A 21953-nucleotide genomic window follows, 5' to 3' on the forward strand; every position below is an offset into this window, starting at 1 on the left:
GGCAGGGAAGTAATACTAAGCCTTCCTGGGCCCTGTTGTGCCAGATGCTGGTGACACAGATGGCTGGTGACCCTGCTGTGACAGAGATGCCTTCCTGTCCTATCTGCAGGGCAGTGTGGTGCAGCCTGTCTGCAAAGGAATTTGGCAACATGTGTCGTCAGCCTCTGGAAGGGTCATCCCTCCCAGCCTGGCAATTCCACTCTCATCAATCTATTCTAATAAAAAGAAGACATGTTGTCCAAGATTAGTGAGCAAGGCTGTTCACCACAGTGTGACCTTTGCTACAAGGCCTCAAAATGAGAAAAGAAAATGTATGAGTACATGTGCATGTGCGTGTGCGTGTGTGTGTGTGGGGGGGGGGTATATGGTAAAGTGCTTGTTTCATGATGACCTGAGTTCTATCCCTCAGAACCCACATAAAATTCTAGGTGGAGTGGCGTCTGTGTGTGATCTCAGCACTGGGGAGGAGGTGGGGTGGGGACAGCAGAGACAGGCAGGTCCCTGGAGCTTGCTGGCACCTAGTCTAGCCAAATCAATGAGATCCCAGTTACTATTCTTTTGCAGTGTTGAAACACCATGACCATGACAACTCATAAAAGAAAGCAGTTAGGGGCTGAAGAGAAGGCTCAGTGCATGAAAGAGAGCATTTACGCAGGGGCTGGCTTACAGTTTCAGAGGGTGAGTGCATGACCATCACGGTGGCGGCCATGGCAGCAGGCAGGTAGGCATGGCTCTGGAGCAGTAGCTGAGAACATACGTCTGATCCACAAGCACTCAGCAGAAGGAGACTGGGCCTGCAGTCAGCCACCCACAGTGACACACCTCTCCAACAAGGCCACACCTCCTAATCCTTCCTAAACAGTCCACCAACTGGGAACCAAACATTCAAATACACGAGCCTACGGAGGCCGTTCTCATTCAAACCACCACAGACACTGTTTTTAACAAATAAAGTTGAGAGCCAATTGAAAAAGACACCCAATATAGACTTCTGACCTCTACACACACATGCACACTCATGCACAAGTGCACACACACACACATATATATAGAGAGAGAGATAGATATATAGATAGAAATATGTATATTGCCACATATATGTAGCTAGAGTTTTCCTGCCTTGCCCACAGTCAGGACAAATCTCTGTCACCCGCCAGTCCCACAGCCGCTCAGACCCAACCAAGTAAACACAGAGACTTATATTGCTTACAAACTGTATGGCCGTGGCAGGCTTCTTGCTAACTGTTCTTATAGCTTAAATTGATCCATTTCCATAAATCTATACCTTGCCACGTGGCTGGTGGCTTACCAGCGTCTTCACATGCTGCTGGTCATGGCGGCGGCTGGCTGTGTCTCTCCGCCTCAGCCTTTCGCTTCCCAGAATTCTCCTCTCTCCTTGTCCACCTACTTCCTGCCTGGCCACTGGCCAATCAGTGTTTTATTTATTGACCAATCAGAGCAATTTGACATACAGACCATCCCACAGCATATATATATATATATATATATATATATATATATATATATATACTAATACACACTCACACACCCAGCATATGCATATACACAAAGCAAGAAAAAAAAGTTGAAGACATGACATATTCCTACTGTAATTATGATAGTATTCTTGAAAACGAACAAGAAAATATTTAAGGAAGGAAAGAATGTGCACTTGATATACAGCAATGAACCGCCTTTGCTTTTCTTTACAATGCCCCCAGATAAGGGTTACAAGTTCATGTCTTCAGGAAGCTGGTGGGTATGGGAAGAGAAATAGAAAATGAGTTTTGAGGCCTGTGGTAAACCACAACACACGTTCCCACCTCCCATACTTGACTCAGCATCCAAACTCCGAGCCACAGAGCTGTTGCAGGGTGAAGATAACCTGGGCGTTTGACTTTGCAGCTCATGCCCGAAGGCCAGCACCTGAGCGACGTCCAGCTGGGCTTTTGGTTATGGGAGCCTTGGACCATTTCATCCTCTCTAGTTCCTGAGTTTTCCCCAATAGTTATGGATCACATTTCTAACCAAAGGTTGGGGGGGGGGATATACATTGTTAGAATTCAGGGCAGCACTGGTGAGGCTCACAAGAAAGTTCAAGACCAAAGGCAGAGTTCCGGGCCAGATGAACACTTCTTCCAGTCTCACTTCAATGAGCCTAGACCTCCTGGAGGCAGCAGGCACTCAGTCCACAGCTGGAGCCAAAGCAGGGCCTCAGAGAAGCACCCAGCAGCTACGAGGCAGGCAGGGGCTATGAATAGCACATCCCTGGCATACCGACTGAGTATTCCCAGCCCACAGCTACTGAAGTCTGCTCCAGTTTTCACACACACGCACATGCACGCACACGCACACACACATACATGCACGCACACGCACATACACACAAAGGGGTTCAAATAGCATAAATATAGACTTGCACAGACTGACACCTTTAGGGAAAACGCACACATGCGCTCACACATACACACTCATGCACATGCACACACATGCTTACGTGCAGCTCTGGTTGAATTCCCAAGATGAAGGAGACTGTGGTGACAAGGAGGAGTGTCTGAGGAAGCCTCAGGACCTTCAACACGGCACAGAGCTGAGACTTCCGCCCCAGGGGCCCATGTCACACCATGACAGCTTCGGTGAAATGATCTCAGGGTTCCTGTGAGGTTCCAGCCGCCCAGCTGACTCTCTCATCTCCCCCCTGGGAAGGCTGAGCTAAATCGGCTCTTTGCTCCAGGGCAGCTCCTCGCCATCTTACAGAGGGGTGTGTCCAGAGAGAGGAGGAGGCTCGGAGCAGCAGCACTCTTGGCTAATTTGGGGGGGGGGGTCCTCCTCAAATTCCAACTGTGAAATGATCGATAAGATGCTACACTTCGACTTTGCATCTCTTTTCTTCCTTCAGAAACAGGGTGTGGAGGTGTCCATCAGAAAGTGTTCGACTTGCAATTATGTGATCTGAGTTCACCCCCAAGAACACATGTTGGGGGTAAGGTGTGGTGGCACAGACTTTTAATCCCAGGGCTGGGGAAGTAGAGACAGGCGGGTCCCTGGAGCTCGGTAACCACCTAACCTCCTTGGTGAACTACAGGCCAAGTGGGAGACTCTGCCTCTAATTAATTAATTAATTAATTAATTAAGAAAAAGAAGTGTAGACAGCATCTAACTTTTCCTCTGGCCTCCATACACACACACACACACACACACACACACACACACACACACACACGCCCACCCGCCAGGATTCAGTTGGCTGTATCTAGATGACATTAGTTCCCCAAACATGGAGCAGCCCAGTGCCCAATAGATTGGGCATCCAAGCTCTATTTCTGTTCAGACATAGCCAAAGGCTCAAAGCATCCTTGAATTGTTGACACATCTCTTGCCGGGGTTTATACACCCACGAGGGGCCCAGTAGGACAGTTTAACTGATTTCTGGAAGGGCTGATGAGTAAAGATTCGCACTGCGTCACTGAGTGTCCCACGCAGCTAACAATAAAGGCAGCTTAGGGAGCATTAGGACATTAGAGAGGCGAGCCGCGGCTCCCCTGCGAGGCACCTCAATTAAAGGCAGCAGCATCGACTCGGCCTCAGCTGAGCCGGCTGCTCAGCGGATTTGCATCTCCTCCAGCAGAGCTGCTATCAAGAACCTGGGGCCCCGGTGGCGTCCTGTCCACTCAACAGGCGCACTAAGCGATAAGCACGGTAGAGCTTCATCAGGTCTGCAGAAGAGCAGGGACGGACACGGGGGTGGGGTGGGGGGATAGCCATGTCAGTAGGGAGCAAGAAGAAGTGGAATCACAAAAGCACTTTCAATTTTTTACCCACATGGGGTGAAAAGCCCTAAAACCACATGTGTGCATCCCGAAAGATCCCATCGGTCCTCATTTTTTTGTGTGTGAGGAAATTGCAAAACCCGGGGAAGGTTTTCAGGGAATTGCCCAGGGTAGCGGTAAGGAACGCAAGCCCTAGCCGACCTTGGGCTCGAATGCTCACTACCTACAGCACTTATAGGAATATGACCTTGGGCAAGTCATGTGACCTTCCCCTCACCTTGGTAGCCTCTGTTGGAACTTGGTGTGAATGCAATATCTACCTCATAGGACTGCAAGGCTTCCCTGAGTGGATTAGCTGGTATGGTTTGACTAGGAAGCGTACTTGGTAAGAAGTGCTTACTATTTGTACAGAGCGAGGTTTGTTTTTTAATGGGTGTGTTCGTCTGTATGCAGGGGCACACAGAGGAGGGTGTGTGTGTATGTGTGTGTGTGTATGGAGGCAGCCATTGTCAGGAACATCACCCAACTCCCTTGAGACACAGGGTCTCTCAACGGCCTGCAGCTCACCGGTTAGGCTAGGCTGGCTTGCCAGTGAGTCCCAGGGATCCTCCCGACGGTCCTGTCCCTCCTCACCCAGTGCTGAGATTACGGTGTGCCACCACCACCAACCATTTGACTTGAGTTCTTGTGGTCCAACTCGGGTCTCATGCTTGTGAGGCAAGTACTCCACAGACCCAGCCACCTTCTCAGCTCCACAAAGTTAAGTTTGAATAAGTTATCTCACTGATAAAAACTGACTTGCCGGACATCACCTCACAGCTTGGAATAAGGAAGCAGGGATTCTGTGCCAGACAGATGTTATAGAGGCCAGTGGCAAAAAAGAGACAATAATTTCTTGGGAGATTTATAACTTTTATTTACACTAAATGGTGAACTTAATCACTCAGACACTAGCTTCGAGAGCCTTCTTCCCTGTTTACCAAAATGAAACTATACTTTCCTTGAGTTTTTATTTAAAAAGCTGTGTGTGAAGTAGGGATGTCATAAATACATGTGGGATCAACTTGGATGAGAAAGGACCAGTGGGTTTTATGTAAGTCACTCCCACACTGCTATTTCTCCTTTTCAACAAATACAGAGAAGGTTAGCTCCCCTGTGCTGAGCTGGCCTGGAGCTGGACCAGTCTAACTGGGATCCTGTAGAAATAATCTGCGGCTTCATAGTTACCCCCTTCTCCTGAACCACATTCAGAGCACCACAGGTGTGAACCCACACCCATGTGAACTCACAGGTGTGAGCGCTGCAGGGGTGAGCCTCAGGAAGGAGAACGCAAAGGCAGTAAGAGAAATCCACCGTGCGGTTTTCCTCGCAGGCTTCTGGCATTCCTGCCCTTGGGTTGCACAGATCTTCTCTCTCCAGGGTTTTATCCGTTGTTACTGCCTTTGGCAGAGAGGGCCTTTTTCCCATGGCTACTTTTAACAGAATTTGTCTCTTCTCAACACAGATCCAATTGTCCAACAAAAAAGTCTGATGTGTGCAAACGAGACCAAGCTGAAGAGGCCAGCTCGAGAGAGAAACTTGGCCTCATCCGCAGAGCTCATGAGAACAGCTGGGAAGCCCCTGGAGAGACAGAAAAAGGGAGACCCGAGTGTCCGTCCCCAGAACGAACCCCACGCTGCCCTCTCACAGACCTTGCAGCCAATGAATGGTTCTCAAGTGCTGAGTGAGTCCCTGGGGGCCCCACTCCTCCCCACCACCGTGCTAGGACCAAGAAGGGCACCGTTTCGGTACCACGATGAAGATTTTTACTCCGCCTTGTCATTAAGCAATGAACAAGAAAACTATGACACAGAAGAGGAAACCCGCATGGAAGAGGAACTTCTGCTGGTTGGGATGCGTTCTCCTCCCAGCCACAAGAGAAGCCGATTTCTTGGGACATCCACCACTGAAAACAGAAATGTTCAGGAAAATGCTGAAAATCTCCGAGGAAATTTTGTAAGATGGAATGAGTTCAATCCTGGATCTCCAAGAAAAAGCAGTACCACAGAGCCAGCGGCCACGCAGCCTTCTGGTGAGCAAAGGGTGCCGCAAGACACCAGGCTATGTGGGGAGCTGGCTAAAGAGGACCCCAGTGGAGACCAAGAAGAGGAGAAGACTGCTCTTCCAGGGGATGCCAAATCTAATGATGTCATCCGAGACTGTGCTGAAGATGAATCCAGTGACTGTCCTATGGGAGACAGGCCCACGGTTTACCATTATGAGAGAGACTGGCAAAGTTACTTAAGTGGTTCTCGGAATTCGTTCGACAGCTTATTTTCTGGGAGAGCCACAGCTCCAAGATCATCCATGAATACATCTTATAACACTCATGGGTCCCCGCTGCATCCTGCGCTGATAGATGATGTCCCCACAGGCTTGTCCATGCCATCGATTCTAGTCCCCACTTCAGATATGGAGGAAAGCCTGAGGTTCAATGCGCGCCGGCCACTCTCACCAATCAGAAATAGGAATCCATTGGCCACTGCTGAAAACCACAGTGATGACATCCAGGGAGCGGAGGAGATGGCTTCGACAAGCCAAGCTCAGGGGCCTCCACTATTGGCAGAAGATGTATCAAATCCTCAAAGCAGCGTGACCTTGGGAAATTCTCCCAGCTCTTCTACAAGAAGACATTTACAAGGCCATTTCTATATGCCTGGGTCCCTGCAAGAAAACATACCTTTTACTTTCTTTGCACTGTCTGATTTTCCAAATCCAAATGATCACGAGACCAGCGTTAGAGTCTCTGATGTCGTGGATGAAAAGGGGACCACCGAAATAAAGGCAGACCCCGAGAAACTCAGGAAATTGCAAGAAAGGTAAGGACTTGTTATAGCCACACACTTCTTCCCTCTTCCACTCTCCGCCTCCCCCTACTAACTCTGAGCTGAGATAACCATTGCTTTCAGTAGAGAAATGTGGGGATTTTAAATCACAGGCATGTTCTTCCTTGACATGCTAATGAGACTGCTCGTTTTTGAGAAAATCGTCCCTTTCATTACCCTTAAAAGATATGTATGTACAAAGAGGAGTTTGGCAATCCCACTCAGTTTTATCCATATATCCCCAAAGTGTCTTTTTCCTTGAATACTATAAGAAGGGCACCCAAAGCCGGGCGGTGGTGGCACACGCCTTTGATCCCGGCACTCTGGAGGCAGAGGCTGGTGGATCACTGTGAGTTCAAGGCCAGCTTGGTCTACATAGGGAGTTCCAGGACAGGCTCCAAAGCTACACAAAGAAACCCTGTCTCGAAAAGCCAAGGAAAAAAAGAGCAAGGTCTGGCCACATGGCCCCGTAGGTAAAGGTGACAGACAGTCTTAGGAGCTGAGTTCGTCCCCAGGACCCCCACAGTGGAAAGAGAGAACTGATTCTCTGACCTCCCTGTTCCCGTTGCCAGACACACACACACACACACACACACACACACAGAGAGAGAGAGAGAGAGAGAGAGAGAGAGAGAGAGAGAGAGAGAGAGAGGAGAGAGGAGAGAGAGAGGCACGCATGAACCCACACACGCACAGAGTAAATGTTTTTTAAAATGAAAAAAAATAAGGAGAAAAACTAGAAAGGCCGATTTCCAGGGACACAGGGACACCTGGTAACACAGGCTCCCTTCTTCTCCCCAGCAATTAGCTAGGATCTTTTTTTTTTTTTCTGAAAAGGTTGCTAACTCCCCAGAGAAGGAACCACCAGCTCTTGAAGTTCACAGCTCTCCCTCTTGAGGCTCACTGCAAATCCAACCAACAGTTCTAGGATTTAAACCTTCCAAGCCAAAAGACCGTTCCCAAACAGTTACCATAGTTACCCCAGTTCTCCAAAGGGTGGGGCTGGAGCAACCACTGCCTCCATTTTAAGTGTGCACTCTCTCTCTCTCTCTCTCTCTCTCTCTCTCTCTCTCTCTCTCTCTCTCTCTCTCGTGCATGAGAGAGAAAAACAAGATCCCTTTTTGAATCGCCCTTTTCTTTGATCTTTCCCTTCTGAGGTGAGTTTGGGATATTCCACAGCTATGAAACTGGATACTTTTTAAAGCCTTCATTAAACGGTCAGAATTCTGCCATCTCTTTTTATGACAGGTGTTTACCGTGCCCAAATCTTGGCTTAAGGATCTGGAAATTGATTCTTAGATCATGAGCCTTCTTTGTACACCTTAGTATGGCTCCTCCGGGCCATTAATTACCCTACTGGTGTCCATTTGGAAGCAGGAAATTTTCACCACAATGAGTTAAAAATGGAAAAGGGGGAATAAAACAGACTGTATACACTCCTCTTCAGAAAAAAGAGCTTGCTTTTCTTTGTTTCATATGTGTGTGCATGCATGCCTCTGTGTGTGTGCACATATGTGTGTACACGCACACGTGTGTGCCTGCCTGTGTGTGAGTGACCATGTAGAGGCCCGCACTTGACATCGGGGTGTCTTCAGTCACGCTCCTTTACGTGTTGAGGCTGATTATCTCACTAACTCAGAGCCCTCCCGTTCCTGCTGGTCTAACTCGCCACAACTTCCCTGCTGGGTTCACAGGCAGCTCCACCCCTATCCTGCTATGTGAGAGCTTCCTAGTTGTCGGTGTCTTCTCATAGTTAAACAAGCTACAAGAAGACAATCCATGGTCAAGACCAGGAGTCCTCACACCCACCCATCTCCACCAACCCCGAAATGAGGCTTCAGTTATACTTGTCAGATATCTGGACTCCAACCATCCTAACATAATGTCTTTGGATTCAAATTAGTTTCTTTTAAAATGCAAGCGCTTCTAGGCATGGGCCTCTGCATTAAACAGCTATCATCCACGGGGTCTTTTGTTTTTCAGTGCTCTCTTTTTCTGTATATAACAAATCTTAATATTTATCTTTTCAAAAATGTCTACTTTAGGAAATGTTTGCAAATGAAGATTTGTTTATCTATTTATTTTGAGATAGCATCTGACCATGCAGCCCTGCCTGGCTGTCCTGGAACTCACTCTGTAGATCAGGCTGACCTCAAACTCATAAGGTATCTGCTTGCCTCTGCCTCCCAAATGCTGGGCATTTGTGGGATCCCCCCCCCCCAACAGTAAGTAGTTGTCCTTCTGGTGTAGATTGGCAAAGATGGTCCCTGCTGGTCACACGGCCACCTGGGTCATGCATCCTGTGCTCTCCAGATACTGAGCGAACCCATCTGTGTGAAGGGGTCTCTGCTGTTAGTCTTGTCTGTCTTTCCCTGACCTGGTGTCGTCACACTCTGGTGTCTGCAGCACTCGGAGGCTGTGAGAAAGGACAGTCAGGGTACAGCCCTCCTCCCCAGGTTCTCCAGAGAGTCCTTGACTACACTCTTCAGGGGCTGCCGGCTGGGGCTCTTTCATTGGAATCACACTGGCCCTATGTGCCAAGGCTGACAGCTCTGAAACGCTGACTCTAGGTTTGCATGGCATCTCTCTCCTCTGTGTCCTGATGCACTGCTATCATTTTCTCTGCAAAAGCCCTTCGATTCATCTCTACTTCTTTCATTTGCTGTTGTTTGCTATTGAAATGATATTTTCAATTCTAACTCTTTGTGTCTCATGTATAGAAATGCAATTGACTATAATTTTTATTTTCTCTGTGTTTTGTTAAACTCTCTTATTGTGTACAGTACTTTGTCTGTAGATTGTTTTGGTTTTCTATGTAGAAAACAATTTTGACTGGGACTAACATTTTCATTCCTCTCCTTTCAAACCCTATATTTTTAATGCTGTTTTAAATCTTACAGTATTGTATCAATTTTTAAAGGATGACTGGTTCTATATTAAATGTTTATTGCCTTTTGATGAAGTCTCCTTTCGGAGCATGACCTCACTTGCTTTGCCTATAATAGCATCTAGAAACACACACCTGCTCATCAAAGGGAACACACATGCCTCAGGTTCATAATGTGCACTATACCATCATTTCAGGAAAGTTCCAGGTGCCAGGGAGGCAGCTCAGTTGGTACAGTGCTCGCTGTGGTCTTATGAGGGTCTGAGTTTGGGTGCCCAGCATCCACGGAAAAATCCAGGCTGAGACAGGAGAATCCTTGGGACTCACTGGCCAGCTGGTCTTGCCAATCAGTGAGCTCTAGGGTCAGTGAGAGACCCTGGCTGAAAAATTAAGGTGGGGCAGCACAGCATGGTGGCACACGCATCTCATCCCAGCACTCAGGAGGTAGACTCAGGCCAATCTGTGAGTTTAAGACCCAGCTGGTTTATGTCGCAAGTTCCAGGCCAGCCAAGATACACAGTGAGACCCTATCTGGGGGTTGGGGAGAGTAATAGAGAAGGACACCCAGCATCAACCTCTGGCCCCCACATGCACATATGTACACACACGTGGGCACATACACACATACACGAATGCACACATAATCAAACCTTGGGATATCGTCCCCTCCAGCTCCTGCATTTGCTGCCACACAAAGATCACTCGAGTGTTCGTAATTATTTTCTTTTATATTCTTAGTTTATACAGCATAGAGCAACAGTTCTCAATCTGTGGGTCACAACCCTTTTGGGGTCACATATCAGATATTTATAAAGATTCATAACAGTGGCAAAATTACAGTTAGGAAGTAGCAATGAAATAATTTTGTGTTTGGGGATTTACCACAACATGAGGAACTGCGTATTAAAGGGTCATAGCATTAGGGAGGTGGAGAGGTTGACATAGAGATTAATGATATGGGCTTTTTTCTTTTTTCAGTTCTAGTTTGTGTTTCTGAACATAGCTCAAAAGCTTCCGAGGCCAGTTTTGAACCCAGGAGCTCTGACTATGGCTCCTGTAGTTTACCAGCTTACACAGACAGCTTCCTCAGGGTGACTAAGGCAAAGAGAAAGGCTCTCTCGGCCTAATCCCTCACCCCACCCCACCACCGCCACGTTGGACTTATGAGAATTCAAACCATGACCTCCCGCATGCCAGACAGACACTTGACCACTGAGTTACATCTTGATACACACTCCTTGATTTGCCCCCCGCCTCCCACGGAGCTCACACTTACAGTGACTACATCAATGATCAGTCACTCCATCTGGAGAGTCCCCACAGGGTCAGGAGCCCAGGCAGACAAGGCATGGGGGGGTTGTTCCTTCCCCCTCCTCCCATGAATACGTTGGGAAATGGTATTTGTAGAAACAATGAATGTGGGGACTCTGGTCACGAGGCCTTGTTTTCTGTTTAGTCTCCTGGAGGAGGACTCGGATGAGGAGGAGGGAGACTTGTGTCGAATCTGTCTGATGGCCGGGGGTTCCCCAACCAACCCCCTCCTGGAGCCCTGCGGTTGTGTGGGCAGCCTGAAGTTCGTTCATCAAGAGTGCCTGAAGAAGTGGCTGAAAGTGAAAATAACATCAGGTAGGTGGAGAAGGAGGAGAGGCTGGCGTGCTGCGGCCTGTAATGAATCTGAGATGCCACCGTGTGGGCCTGGGAGCCTCGTCAGCAGCCAGCAGCCCACTGTCAGGGAAATGTCCAGTGCTGTGATGGGAGGGTAAACGGATGTGGGGTGTGTGTGTGTATGTGTGTGTGTGCGCGCGCGCGTGCATGTGTCTGTGTGTGTGCGCATGCGTGCGTGTGTGTGTGTGTGTGTGCATGCGTGCGTGCGTGTGTGTGTGTGTGCGCGCGCGCGCATATGTGTGTGTGTGTGTGTGTGTGTGTGTGTGTGTGTGTGTGTGTGTGTTTAAATCTGAGACAAACTTGGAAACAAATTCTCCTCCCACTGGAGGCTTGGACAAGATGATAAGCTCATCTCCTAGGAGGAAAGGAGATGACGTGGCTGCCAATAACCCCTCAGCAAACATATGGTAGCCCTGTCCAGTTAGTAGCACCAAAAGGTCCATCATGAGAGACCCCCCACAAATACAACAGAAGTCTACTTCCTTTGCAGGGTGGGGGTGGGGCTGTCACTTAAGAACCCAGTGGGGGCTAGGGAGATGACTGGGTGGTTAAGAGCACTTGTTACTCTTGCAGAGAACCAAAGTTCAGTTCCTAACCCACATCGGGCAGCTCACAGCCTCCTGTAACTCCAGCTCTGGGGAATGTGATGCCCCCTTGTGGCCTCTGTAGGTACTCACACACGTGTGTGCGTACCCATGCTCATAAATAAAAATCTTTTTTTTACAAAGAGCTCAAGCAAAGCTGCCTGCTTGCCAGAGGGGTAAGTAGCGCGTCACTCTGATTTTCTAGATTACATCAAAGGGCTTCGAATGCGGCAGCTTTGTCAGACTGATCTCGTAGCTGGGCGTGAAACCCCCTCTCAGTTCTCCCAGGAAGTGACAACCTAAGTACAGACACGTGGGAGGTTGCCTACAATGTTCTTGGTGGCGAGTGCCTTTCATGAGGGAGGAGCTAGACTGTCTAGGCTGGGGGAGGTCAGCTGAAAAGGACTCCATCATAGCCATCAAGTAGAAAATGGCCACTGTGTCTTTCAGCCCACCCTCCCTGGAACTGGTACTCCTTAGCAGATCTAGAGCTTTACCCTGCCCCCACGGGCTGTACCCCTGTGCCCTCACCATAGCATGTCATCAGGGTAATCATATTAACTGACTCTCTGTCTCTCCACGGGTGCATCTTTCCTCCCACGAGAAATACAGAATCAATCCCCAAATGCATAAATCCATATCCACAAGCAGAGAACTCAATCCAAATTGGGGGAGAGTACACTGGTTGCTAACGACTCTGCCACAGCCATGCCTACTCCTTCCCTGGGGAGATGCAAACAATGTCTACCTCTTCATAAGTCCCCAATGACAAAGTATGATTCCACCAAAGCTTAACCTGGAGAACCAATGAGTTTATTGGGCCTAGTCACAGAGCATGAAGGAGTTATTTGCAGGATCGTGGGGGGACCCCAAAGCAGCTGCTCTGGAAAGTCTCCACCCATAGCCACATAAATGGAACCCCTCTTCAATTTCCCTCCCCCAACCTGGATACTCTAGGACCTCTCTAGCCCCTCAAGCCACATGCAGCTGGGGCAGAACTGCATACACATGGTTGGGAGGAGGGCCTGGAAACTCAGGGAGGGCCCAGTGACTCTCCTTGTCAACAGACCACAGGCCCTGGCTATTGTGATGGACTCTCAGCAAGCAGGCCCAGCTAATCTGCTGACCATGTGGCCTTGTCGCTTAGAGGATCAAATTCCACAACAGCCATGCCAAGGCTTTCTCTTACTAGAAATTCAAGCCAATTAAACATTTAGCACAGGCCAAAAAGAAAGGAAAAAGAAACAAGTTAAACACGATGCTATTTTGGGAGCTTGAACATGTTCAGCAGGATTAGAATGGAAGACACATGTCCAGTCACCAATACCATTGCTGATGATGTAAAGAGAGAGAGGGAGGGAGGGAGGAGGTGGGAGAGAGGGAGGGAGAGGATGGAGGCAAACACACTGCAGAAGGGGAAATGAACTGTTCACCCTGCCTTTAACAGTCTCTGTGATTTACTATTTCTTCATATCCACACTAGAAAGCGAGACCTGGGGTATGAGCCTGCAAAGTTCTGGTCATTAACTAGATGCAGGTAACCGATATGTTTCCTAGATGCTGCAGCTATAGTGTGTGTGTGTGTGTGTGTGTGTGTGTGTGTGTGTGTGTGTGTGTGTGATTTCCACAGAACAGCCATGGTTCTGCAGCTCCTGCTTTTGCCTTGGGAAAGCAGGACAAACTGGGCACAGGCAGAGCAAACATAAGGACAGCAGTACAGGGATCCTTCTATTCTTCTCCCCAAAGGCGCCGAACCCAGACACTGCTGTGCCTGGGCTCCACACCGGAGCCTCTCCCTTTCCTCGGGTGGGAGCAAAGGGAGATCTGGTAGCCAGAGCCATTGGCTGAGGATAGCATCTTCTGTGGATTTGGTACTGGTTTATTTATTGCAGAACTGTTAGGTCTGCAAGGGATGGGGGAGACCATAGGTCCAACGGTCACTCCTCCTGCAAAGGTCTGTGTTAGAGAGAGACTTCTTTCCGGGTAGCAATTCCAATTTTATGACCCATTATGTTTACATATTTAGATAGAAACAAGACCTGTCATTTGAAAGCCATGGAGATTTCACCTGCCTGAAGCTCAAATAATAAATGACCACAAAGGGAAAAAGATGTTCAGAGCTCAGATTCAAGGTCATTTTCTCCAGAAGATGACTGACTAGGAAAAATCACTGAAGCTTGGAATTCATAACACACACAAGTTCAGTCTCAAAATATCTCCTGTCCAAAGTACCAGCACAGACTCAGAGTTGTATATAACAAAAGTAGGCAGGGGGGAGGGGCGTGGAGAGATAGTTGGAGAGATGGCTCAGTGGTAAGAGCACTTGGCTACTTTTCCAGAGGTCCTGAGTTCAATTCCCAGCAACCACATGGTAGCTCACAACCATCTGTAATAGGATCTGATTCTCTCTTTTGGGATGCATAAAGACAGAGCACTCAAATACACAAAATACACGACTTTTAAAAAATGTGTGTGTGTGTGTGTGTGCGCGCGCGCGCGTGTGTGTGTGTGTGTGTGTGTGTGTGTGTGTGTGTGTGTGTGTGTGTGTGTAGAGAACTTCTGAACTATACTTTCTTACATATGATTCTTTCTTTTGATTCCAGGAGCAGATCTAGGTACTGTGAAGACCTGTGAGATGTGTAAACAAGGCCTGCTGGTCGACCTGGATGACTTCAACATGACTGAATTCTACCACAAGCACCATCAATCCCGGGTAAGACATATCACTGCCACCTTCTTCCTGGTCTAGAGTAGGCAGGGGGCCTAGAGAAGATGGCTCAGTGGTTAAGAACACTTGCTGCTCTTCAAGAGGATCTGGGTTTGATTTCCAGCACCCATATAATGGTTCGCAACTATCTATAACTCCGGTTCCAGGGGACCCAATGTTCCCTTCTGGCATGTGTGGGCACCAGGCACATACATGTGTACATGCATAATACACTCATACACTTAAATTAAATAAACCAGTCTTTAATAAATAAAAAAGTAGGTTTGAGCAGAAAGCAACTTAAGCTCCTTGGTCTAAGGTTTTAAAAAGCCCAAGTGTGACCTGGGTTTGAGTCTTATTTGGCTCACTTCTTTGAGAAGGTATGTCACTAAATTGGAAAACTGAGAAGTCTCGGCCATCCTGGTTGACATCCACCTGCTATTAGGGACAAAATGGGGAGGCTGGAGTAGCCGACTGAACCTATGGAAGCAGAAAAAAAAATCTGGGCAAACCCCATGTCCAAAATTGCCTAAGTAATTTAATAACAACAACAGAAAATAAACTCAAGGTCTTGAGGGAAATGGTCCCCAACTTAAATATCAAGTATTCTGGGTAATGAGGACCTGCTAATAAGCATGAAGCAAACACTTACTGTGTGCTTTATAACACCCGTGGAACTGGGGGATGGGATAAGTGGAGAAAACTCTCCTGGGGTATTTGGATTACATTGCTGAGAATGTGAAAAAGTTAATTAACCTCGGGTGGAAGGTGATTTATGCCCAAGGCAAAGTTAATCACTTAATTCTCAGGCAAACAATCTCCTATTTAGAACTACACTCTCCAATAGAGAAGCCACAAGCCACTTGTGACTAATGAGAAGGTGGCTAGTTCTAATCAATACATGTTGTATGTGGTAAATACCCACTAAATCAAATACTTGATACAAAAAAAGGAAAATAGCACATTTTTTATATTAAATTTATACTTCCTATCCTGGTTAGTTTTATGTCAACTTGACCCAAGCTAGAATCATCTGAAAGGAGAGAACCTATATTGAGGAAACGCCTCCATAAGATCCAGCTGTAAGATATTTTCTTAGTGATTAACAGGGGAGGGCCCAGCCCATGGTGGGTGGTGCCATCCCTAGGCTGGTGGGCCCGGGTTCTATAAGAAAGCAGGCTGAGCAAGCCATGAGGAGCAAGCCAGTAAGCAGCTCCCCTCCATGGCCTCTGCATTGGCTCCTGCCTCCAGGTTCCCGTCCTGCTTGAGCTCCTGTTCTGACTTCCTTCAGTAATGAACAGCAAAACGAGTGTGTAAGCCAAATAAACCCTTATCTCCCCAACTTGCTTTTTGATCATGGTGTTTCATCACAGCAATAGAAACTTCCTTCATTTACTTGTCAATACTATAACAAAAATATATGAGACTGGGCAACTTTATTAAGAAAACAAGCTTAGAGCAACAAGGGCAGTGGATGTCCATGCTGAGCACACATAAACACACACACGGAGAAAGCTTATTGTGTAAAACATGTTCTTAGGTTCAAGGGCCTGTATCTGGTGATGGTCTGCTTGCTGGCAGACCATCCTGAAGCAGGACATGGCATCACATGAAAAGGGACAGGTAGCATGTGTGTGTGCGTGCGTGTGCATGCGTGCATTGCATGGGTGCGTGTGTGTGTGTGTGTGTGTGTGTGTGTGTGTGTGTGTGTTTTGATCTCACTCCTTTTTGTAAGTCCACGAGGATGCAATCATGGGTCTTCATTTTGATATCCTTATTTGAGCCTCTTCCCTTCCAAAGACCCTCTTTAAACAATAGGGTTAGATTAGCTTTCCAACTTTTTTGTGGATTTTTAAGTTAGTGTTTTTACTTAGCATAAAAAAACAGTTGGCGGCTGGAGAGATGGCTCTGTGGTGGTTAAGAGCACTGGCTGCTCTTGAAGAGAACCCAGGTTCGATTCCCAGCTTCACGTGGCAGCCCACAACCTTTTGTAACTCCAGTTCCAAGGGATCTGACCTCCTCTTCTGGCCTCTGCAGAGTCCAGGCATACATGTGGTGCACAGACATACATGTAGGCACACACTCATACGCATAAAATAAAAAATTTTCAAAAAGAAACAATGGGGTTTAGTATGACATTTTCACACATGTATACTGTTCTTGGGCCATATTCACACATACCATTGTAGGAGTCACAGAGGTCTTTGTGCTTGTGATGGGCACTAGGGGAGCCTGGAAGGTTGGCACACAAGGTTGTTCCTCCAAGGGAAGGAAGGCAATGCCTGTCATCCACCCAGAAGCCTGGGGCTGACATGTTTTCTAGCCTGGTGACCTTTATACTATCTGAGTGACTAGAGATGTTTTCTGCACCAGACCCTCCCTAGATCCCTGTGGGAAGCTTGTTTATCTCAATCTTTGGAGTCTGTCTTTACGGACTTTACAAGGAGTTTCCATGTAGTCATGGCTGATCCATATTTAGCTTACTTTGTTCCTCAAGGAGATTCATGTATGCTTTGAGGCATGCAGGATTGAGTTAATCATCACCAGACAATGTTTCACCAAATTGTGCTGTGCTTAAATATGCCTACAAAATAAACCACTGGGGGTCAGACTCCAGAAGTTACAAACAATACCGGCTACTGAGTTGTCTTGAACCGACCTCCCGAGTCTAGTCACTCTGCTGGCTGTGAAGGTAGCAGAGACTCCTGCATACCCTGACCCGTCCCCTCCCCAGATAAGGTCTCCACCTTCTGACTTCACAGTGGGTATGTGAGCCAGCTTCCATCCCTATAAGGAAGCTTTGTTTTGGCTCCTGGCTCCGGAGGTTGTGGTCTAAGGTTGAGTGCGTTACTTTTGGCCTCTGGTGAAAGTGTGCTGCAGAAGTGTGGGAGAGCAAACTGATCACCTTTGGAGCCAAGAAGCAGAGGGAAAAAGAGGGCGCTAGTACTCAGCATTTTCCTTCAAGAGCATGCGCACACAGAGTGGCCTGAAGACCCCCTAGGTCCCACTGCCTGAAGGCTTCACTTCCCCAGCACCTTTGTCTGCAATTCTGGCTCCAATTCAGGCTACCATGGGCATGTCATATATGTAGTATACATAGATACATGTAGGCAAAACATTCATACACATAAATCTGTCTTTAAAAATTTAAAAAGCAGCTGGGCAGTGGTGGCACATGCCTTTAATCCAGGTTTTGAGAAACCTTGTCTCGAAAAACAAACAAACAAACAAACAAAAATAAAAAGCAGAGGCTGAACCAGGCAGTGGTGGTGGTGGTGGCAGCGGCAGCGGCGGAGCACGCCTTTAATCTCAGCACTAGGGAGGCAGAGCCAGGAGAATCTCTGTGAGTTCGAGGCCAGTCTGGTCTACAGAGCGAGATCCAGGATAGGCACCAAAACTACACAGAGAAACCCTGTCTCCAAAAACAAAAACAAAAACAAACAAACAAAAAAGCAGAAGCTAGAAAGATGGCTCAGTGGTTAAAAGCACTGACTGTTCTTCTAGAGGACCTGGGTTCAATTCCCATGGTGGCAGTTTAGCACTGTCTATAACTGCAGTTCCAGGGAATCTGACACCCTCACACAGACATCTATGCAGGTAAAATACCAGTACACGTTTGATGGTTTAAAAGAAAATGGCACTATTAGGAGGTGTGGCCTTGTTGGAGTAGGTGTGGTCTTATTGGAGGAAGTGTGTCATTGAGGAGGTGGGCTTTGAGATCCTCAAAATGCTCAAGCCACGCCCAGTGTCTCAGACCACTTCCTTTTGCCTATGAGTCAAGATGTAAGGACTCTCAGCTCCAGTGCCATGTCTACCTGCATGCCGCCATGTCCACCCACATGCCACCATGTCCTGCCATGATGATAATGGACTAAACCTCTGAAACTGTAAGCCCCCCACTAAATGTTTTCCTTTATAAGAGTTGTTGTGGCCATGATGTCTCTTGACAGCAATAGAAACCCTAACTAAAACATGTAAAATAAAAATAAATCATTTTTTTTAATTTAAAAAGCAAAGATAAGCCTTATATTAACACCTCAGAAAACACATAAGAGTGGTGTAGCTAGAGTTTTCCTGCCTGGCCCACGGTCAGGACAAATCTCTGTCACTCGCCAGTCCTAGCCGCTCAGACCCAACCAAGTAAACACACAGAGACTTATATTGCTTATAAACTGTATGGCCATGGCAGGCTTCTTGCTAACTGTTCTTATATCTTAAATTAACCCATTTCTATTAATCTATAAGTTGCCACGTGGCTCGTGGCTTACCAGTCTCTTAACATCTGCTTCTCATGGCGGCGGCTGCGGCACCTCTCCTGCCTCAGCCTTCTACTTCCCAGAATTCTCCTCTCTCCTTGTCCCGCTTACACTTTCTGCCTGGCTACTGGCCAATCAGCACTTTATTTATCGATCAGTTGTCCACAGCAGAATGGAATGAAGTGCTTAAGAAGCCAGCTAGCCTAGAAATCTACACCCTGCAAAATTCTTCTTCATAACTGGAAGCAAAATGTAGACTTTCTTAAAGAATTAATACCAAAACCAAAACCAAAACCAACCAAACAAAAAAACCAACGTCCCCCAGAGCCAGTGAGATGTCTCACTGAGTAAAGGTGCTGGCAATCTCACAAGCCTGGCAATCTGAGTTCAATCCCCAGGCCCGCGTAGGGAAGGAGATAATGGACTTCCAAAAGTTGTCTCTGCTATCCTCCTGTGCGCCGTGGCACACACTCTCCCATACATACTCTACTGAGCGAGTAAATAAATAAATAAATAAATAAATAAATAAATAAATAAATAATAAATAAATAAATGCCATGTTGATAATTTTGGGTTACAGCCCCCAGGCTGCTTCATGCCCTTTCAGCGGAAACTAGATTGGCGCCTGTGGATGCCACATTCCATGAGGCCTCAGTGTTTAGCAGGCTATGCCATCTAGGTTTGTGTAAGTACACTCTGATGGTCACAAACGAAATTGCCTAGCAACACATTTCCCAGAATGTGTCCCCTGTGCTTAAGCGACATAGAGCAATAATTATACACTGAAATAATGTTCTAGATATACTGGGTTAATAAAATACTTGTTCATATTAATTTCACTGATTTTTAAAACTTTCACATGACGCTATAATTTTTTAAATTACATATGTGGTTTGCATGTGTGCCTTGATTTGTATTGTAATGCATGGTTCTGATCTAGAAGCAGTCAATAATATTCGTTATTATAAAATAAGCAGTCAATAAATATTTGTTACATGAATTGTCCCAGCATTAGCTTTATAATGTAAAGCCGCCCTCTCTTCTAACATGACCCAAAAGAAAATGAAGAAACACGATTGCAAAGCACTTAATTTTCAAACTATAAAGTCATTGTTAACCCAAATGTCTCCCTTAGAGGGGACTCAGTTTGATTCTTATATCATTAGCTTATATCCAGACCTTTTTCTGCAAACATTCTGTCAGCTACGCAGCAGGTTTGAAACCAGCCTGGGCCACACAGACTCTGTCCCACATAAACAACAACCACGAAATCACGCAAAAATCCCCCAAGGCTTACTACCCCAGATGGCAGCTTGTAACCTTCAGCTGCAAGACTTTCTTCTGTTTCAAATGCTGATTCCCAGGCCTGGAAGGGAGACAGGTGTCACTTGTTTTCAATTGTGGGGAAACATCCATAATAGGAAACATAATATAAAAGGTTACGTTCAGAGCTTTTATTGAGCACCTACTGTATGCCCCACAGAGTGCTGGGATATATGAGAGTACCCGAGACCAACGCCACTGCCCTCTAATGAGGGTCATAAGTGAGCAGTGATATAGCATAGGAAGGTCAGAACAAAGGCCATGGAAGAGCCCAGGTTTGACTCCTGGTTCCCCTGTGCCTATGCTTACCCAGCACCCACTGTGCCCCAGGCACTGGGCCAGACACCAGGAGTCCAGGTGCAAAAGGGTTGTCCACAGACCTCAGGCACAGGGTTGGTAAAAATCTCACTTTCAGCTCTTGCCTCCTGCAGGATATTATTTGTTTTGCAAAATATCCAGGCCACCTGTGTTAGCTCAATTTACATACTGCCTGCAGGAAACTGGCGGAACTGAGGTTACCTGTCCCCTTTTATGAACTGGAGTCACCCTGGCACTGCACAGTTAAAACTGTTTACCTAAAGTCACAGTGTCGGATGGCCCCGGGCTGCCATCCCACCTGCAGCACTTCCAGAACCGCGCCCGCCCGTGGTCTCCCAGGGATTCGCCACTGCCGTGTTTGCTCTGGCACACAGGAGGGTCTCGGTGGCCTCTGGCAGGCTTTTCTCTGTAGCTCAGGCATGACCTTGCTTCATCTCAGCCAAGGACAGATGTCCTAATCACCTTAAGACCCAGGGGCTGGCTTCTCTGGAACACACTGAAGGGCTGCATGAAACACCAGGCAGGCACCAGCTTCTAGATGCCGACACTTGGCATCAGAGCGCATCTCGGGACCACAGGACGGTTAAGCAAAGGAAGGGCAGGCTGGCCGGCCCATCTAGCAAAGGTGCTTGTCTCTCAAGCCGAGCTACCTCAGGTCCACCTCTGGACTCGCACAAAGGTGCGAAGAGAGAACTGACTCCACAGAGCCATGACATGCACATGCACACGTACACACAGACACATCACGCACACACATGCACACCCATGTGTACAATAATTAGTTCATTTTAAAGAAACCAAAAGATAGGAGCTAGGGGGAAAAGGGAAATGGCCAGTAGGCAAAGAAGCTCTCAGAGCTCCTGTCCACAGTGTCCCATGTCCCCTCCTGCTAGTGCCCCCCCAGTCCCCACCCCCCCCCCCCCCCCCCCACCCCCCACCCCCCGGCAGCCCCAGGCCCGTCAGGCCGGTAACAAAGGGGACTCCACATGGGAGTCAGAGTGAGATGTCATTGGGTCAAGAATGTCACCAGTAAATAACTCTTCCAAATGTAGTTCCTGGACCCCTGTGAACAAAGCGCTGCAGTGGACAGAAGGGCGGGCCATCCCCGTCACCTGCCAACACGCCTCCCTGATTGGTCAGAGCGCCCGTGTCAGCAGCTCATTATGCAAAGGCTATTTATGGCTCGCGTGGCAGGTTCCCTCCCACGGAACAGAGAAGAGGCGTGATCTACTAGAAGCGACTTTTCAGATTATCTGCCGAACACATTGGTGGGTCTTTTCCCATCTGCATGCCTCCAGGCCTCATTGAGCCATAAAAAGTAAATGATTTTCCTGAATGCTTTGACAAGCCCAGTCGCTCCCAGCCATTCTAGCTAGCGGGTTGCTTTGCCATTTCTTGCCAGAGAGTCTGCTCTGAAAGCCCCTCCACCCCTGGCAAAGAGAGAAAACCCTCTAGCAGAGAGAGGGGTAAGGCAGTTTGACTGGAGTGGAGGAACACGCAGTGGGAAGGCTTCCTGGAGGAGGCGGCTCTAGAGATGGTACTGAAAGGAGGCAGTACGCATTGACTTATGAGGATTGTG

At 47.6% G+C, this 21953-nt stretch overlaps 1 protein-coding gene across 4 annotated transcripts in view; it reads left to right on the plus strand.

The window, feature by feature from the left end:
* The window catches only part of Marchf10 (membrane associated ring-CH-type finger 10), a 96702-nt gene that overhangs the window by 62680 nt on the left and 12069 nt on the right, over positions 1-21953 (plus strand). For all 4 annotated transcript variants that reach the window (XM_037200727.1, XM_037200725.1, XM_028865149.2 and 1 more), the window contains exons 7-9: positions 5275-6628; positions 10978-11147; positions 14374-14483. In XM_037200727.1, the coding sequence (XP_037056622.1) occupies positions 5275-6628; positions 10978-11147; positions 14374-14483 (1634 nt within the window). The remainder of the gene's footprint in view (positions 1-5274; positions 6629-10977; positions 11148-14373; positions 14484-21953) is intronic.

This window comes from Peromyscus leucopus, chromosome 8b, assembly GCF_004664715.2.
Source record: "Peromyscus leucopus breed LL Stock chromosome 8b, UCI_PerLeu_2.1, whole genome shotgun sequence".
Lineage (NCBI taxonomy): Eukaryota > Metazoa > Chordata > Mammalia > Rodentia > Cricetidae > Peromyscus > Peromyscus leucopus.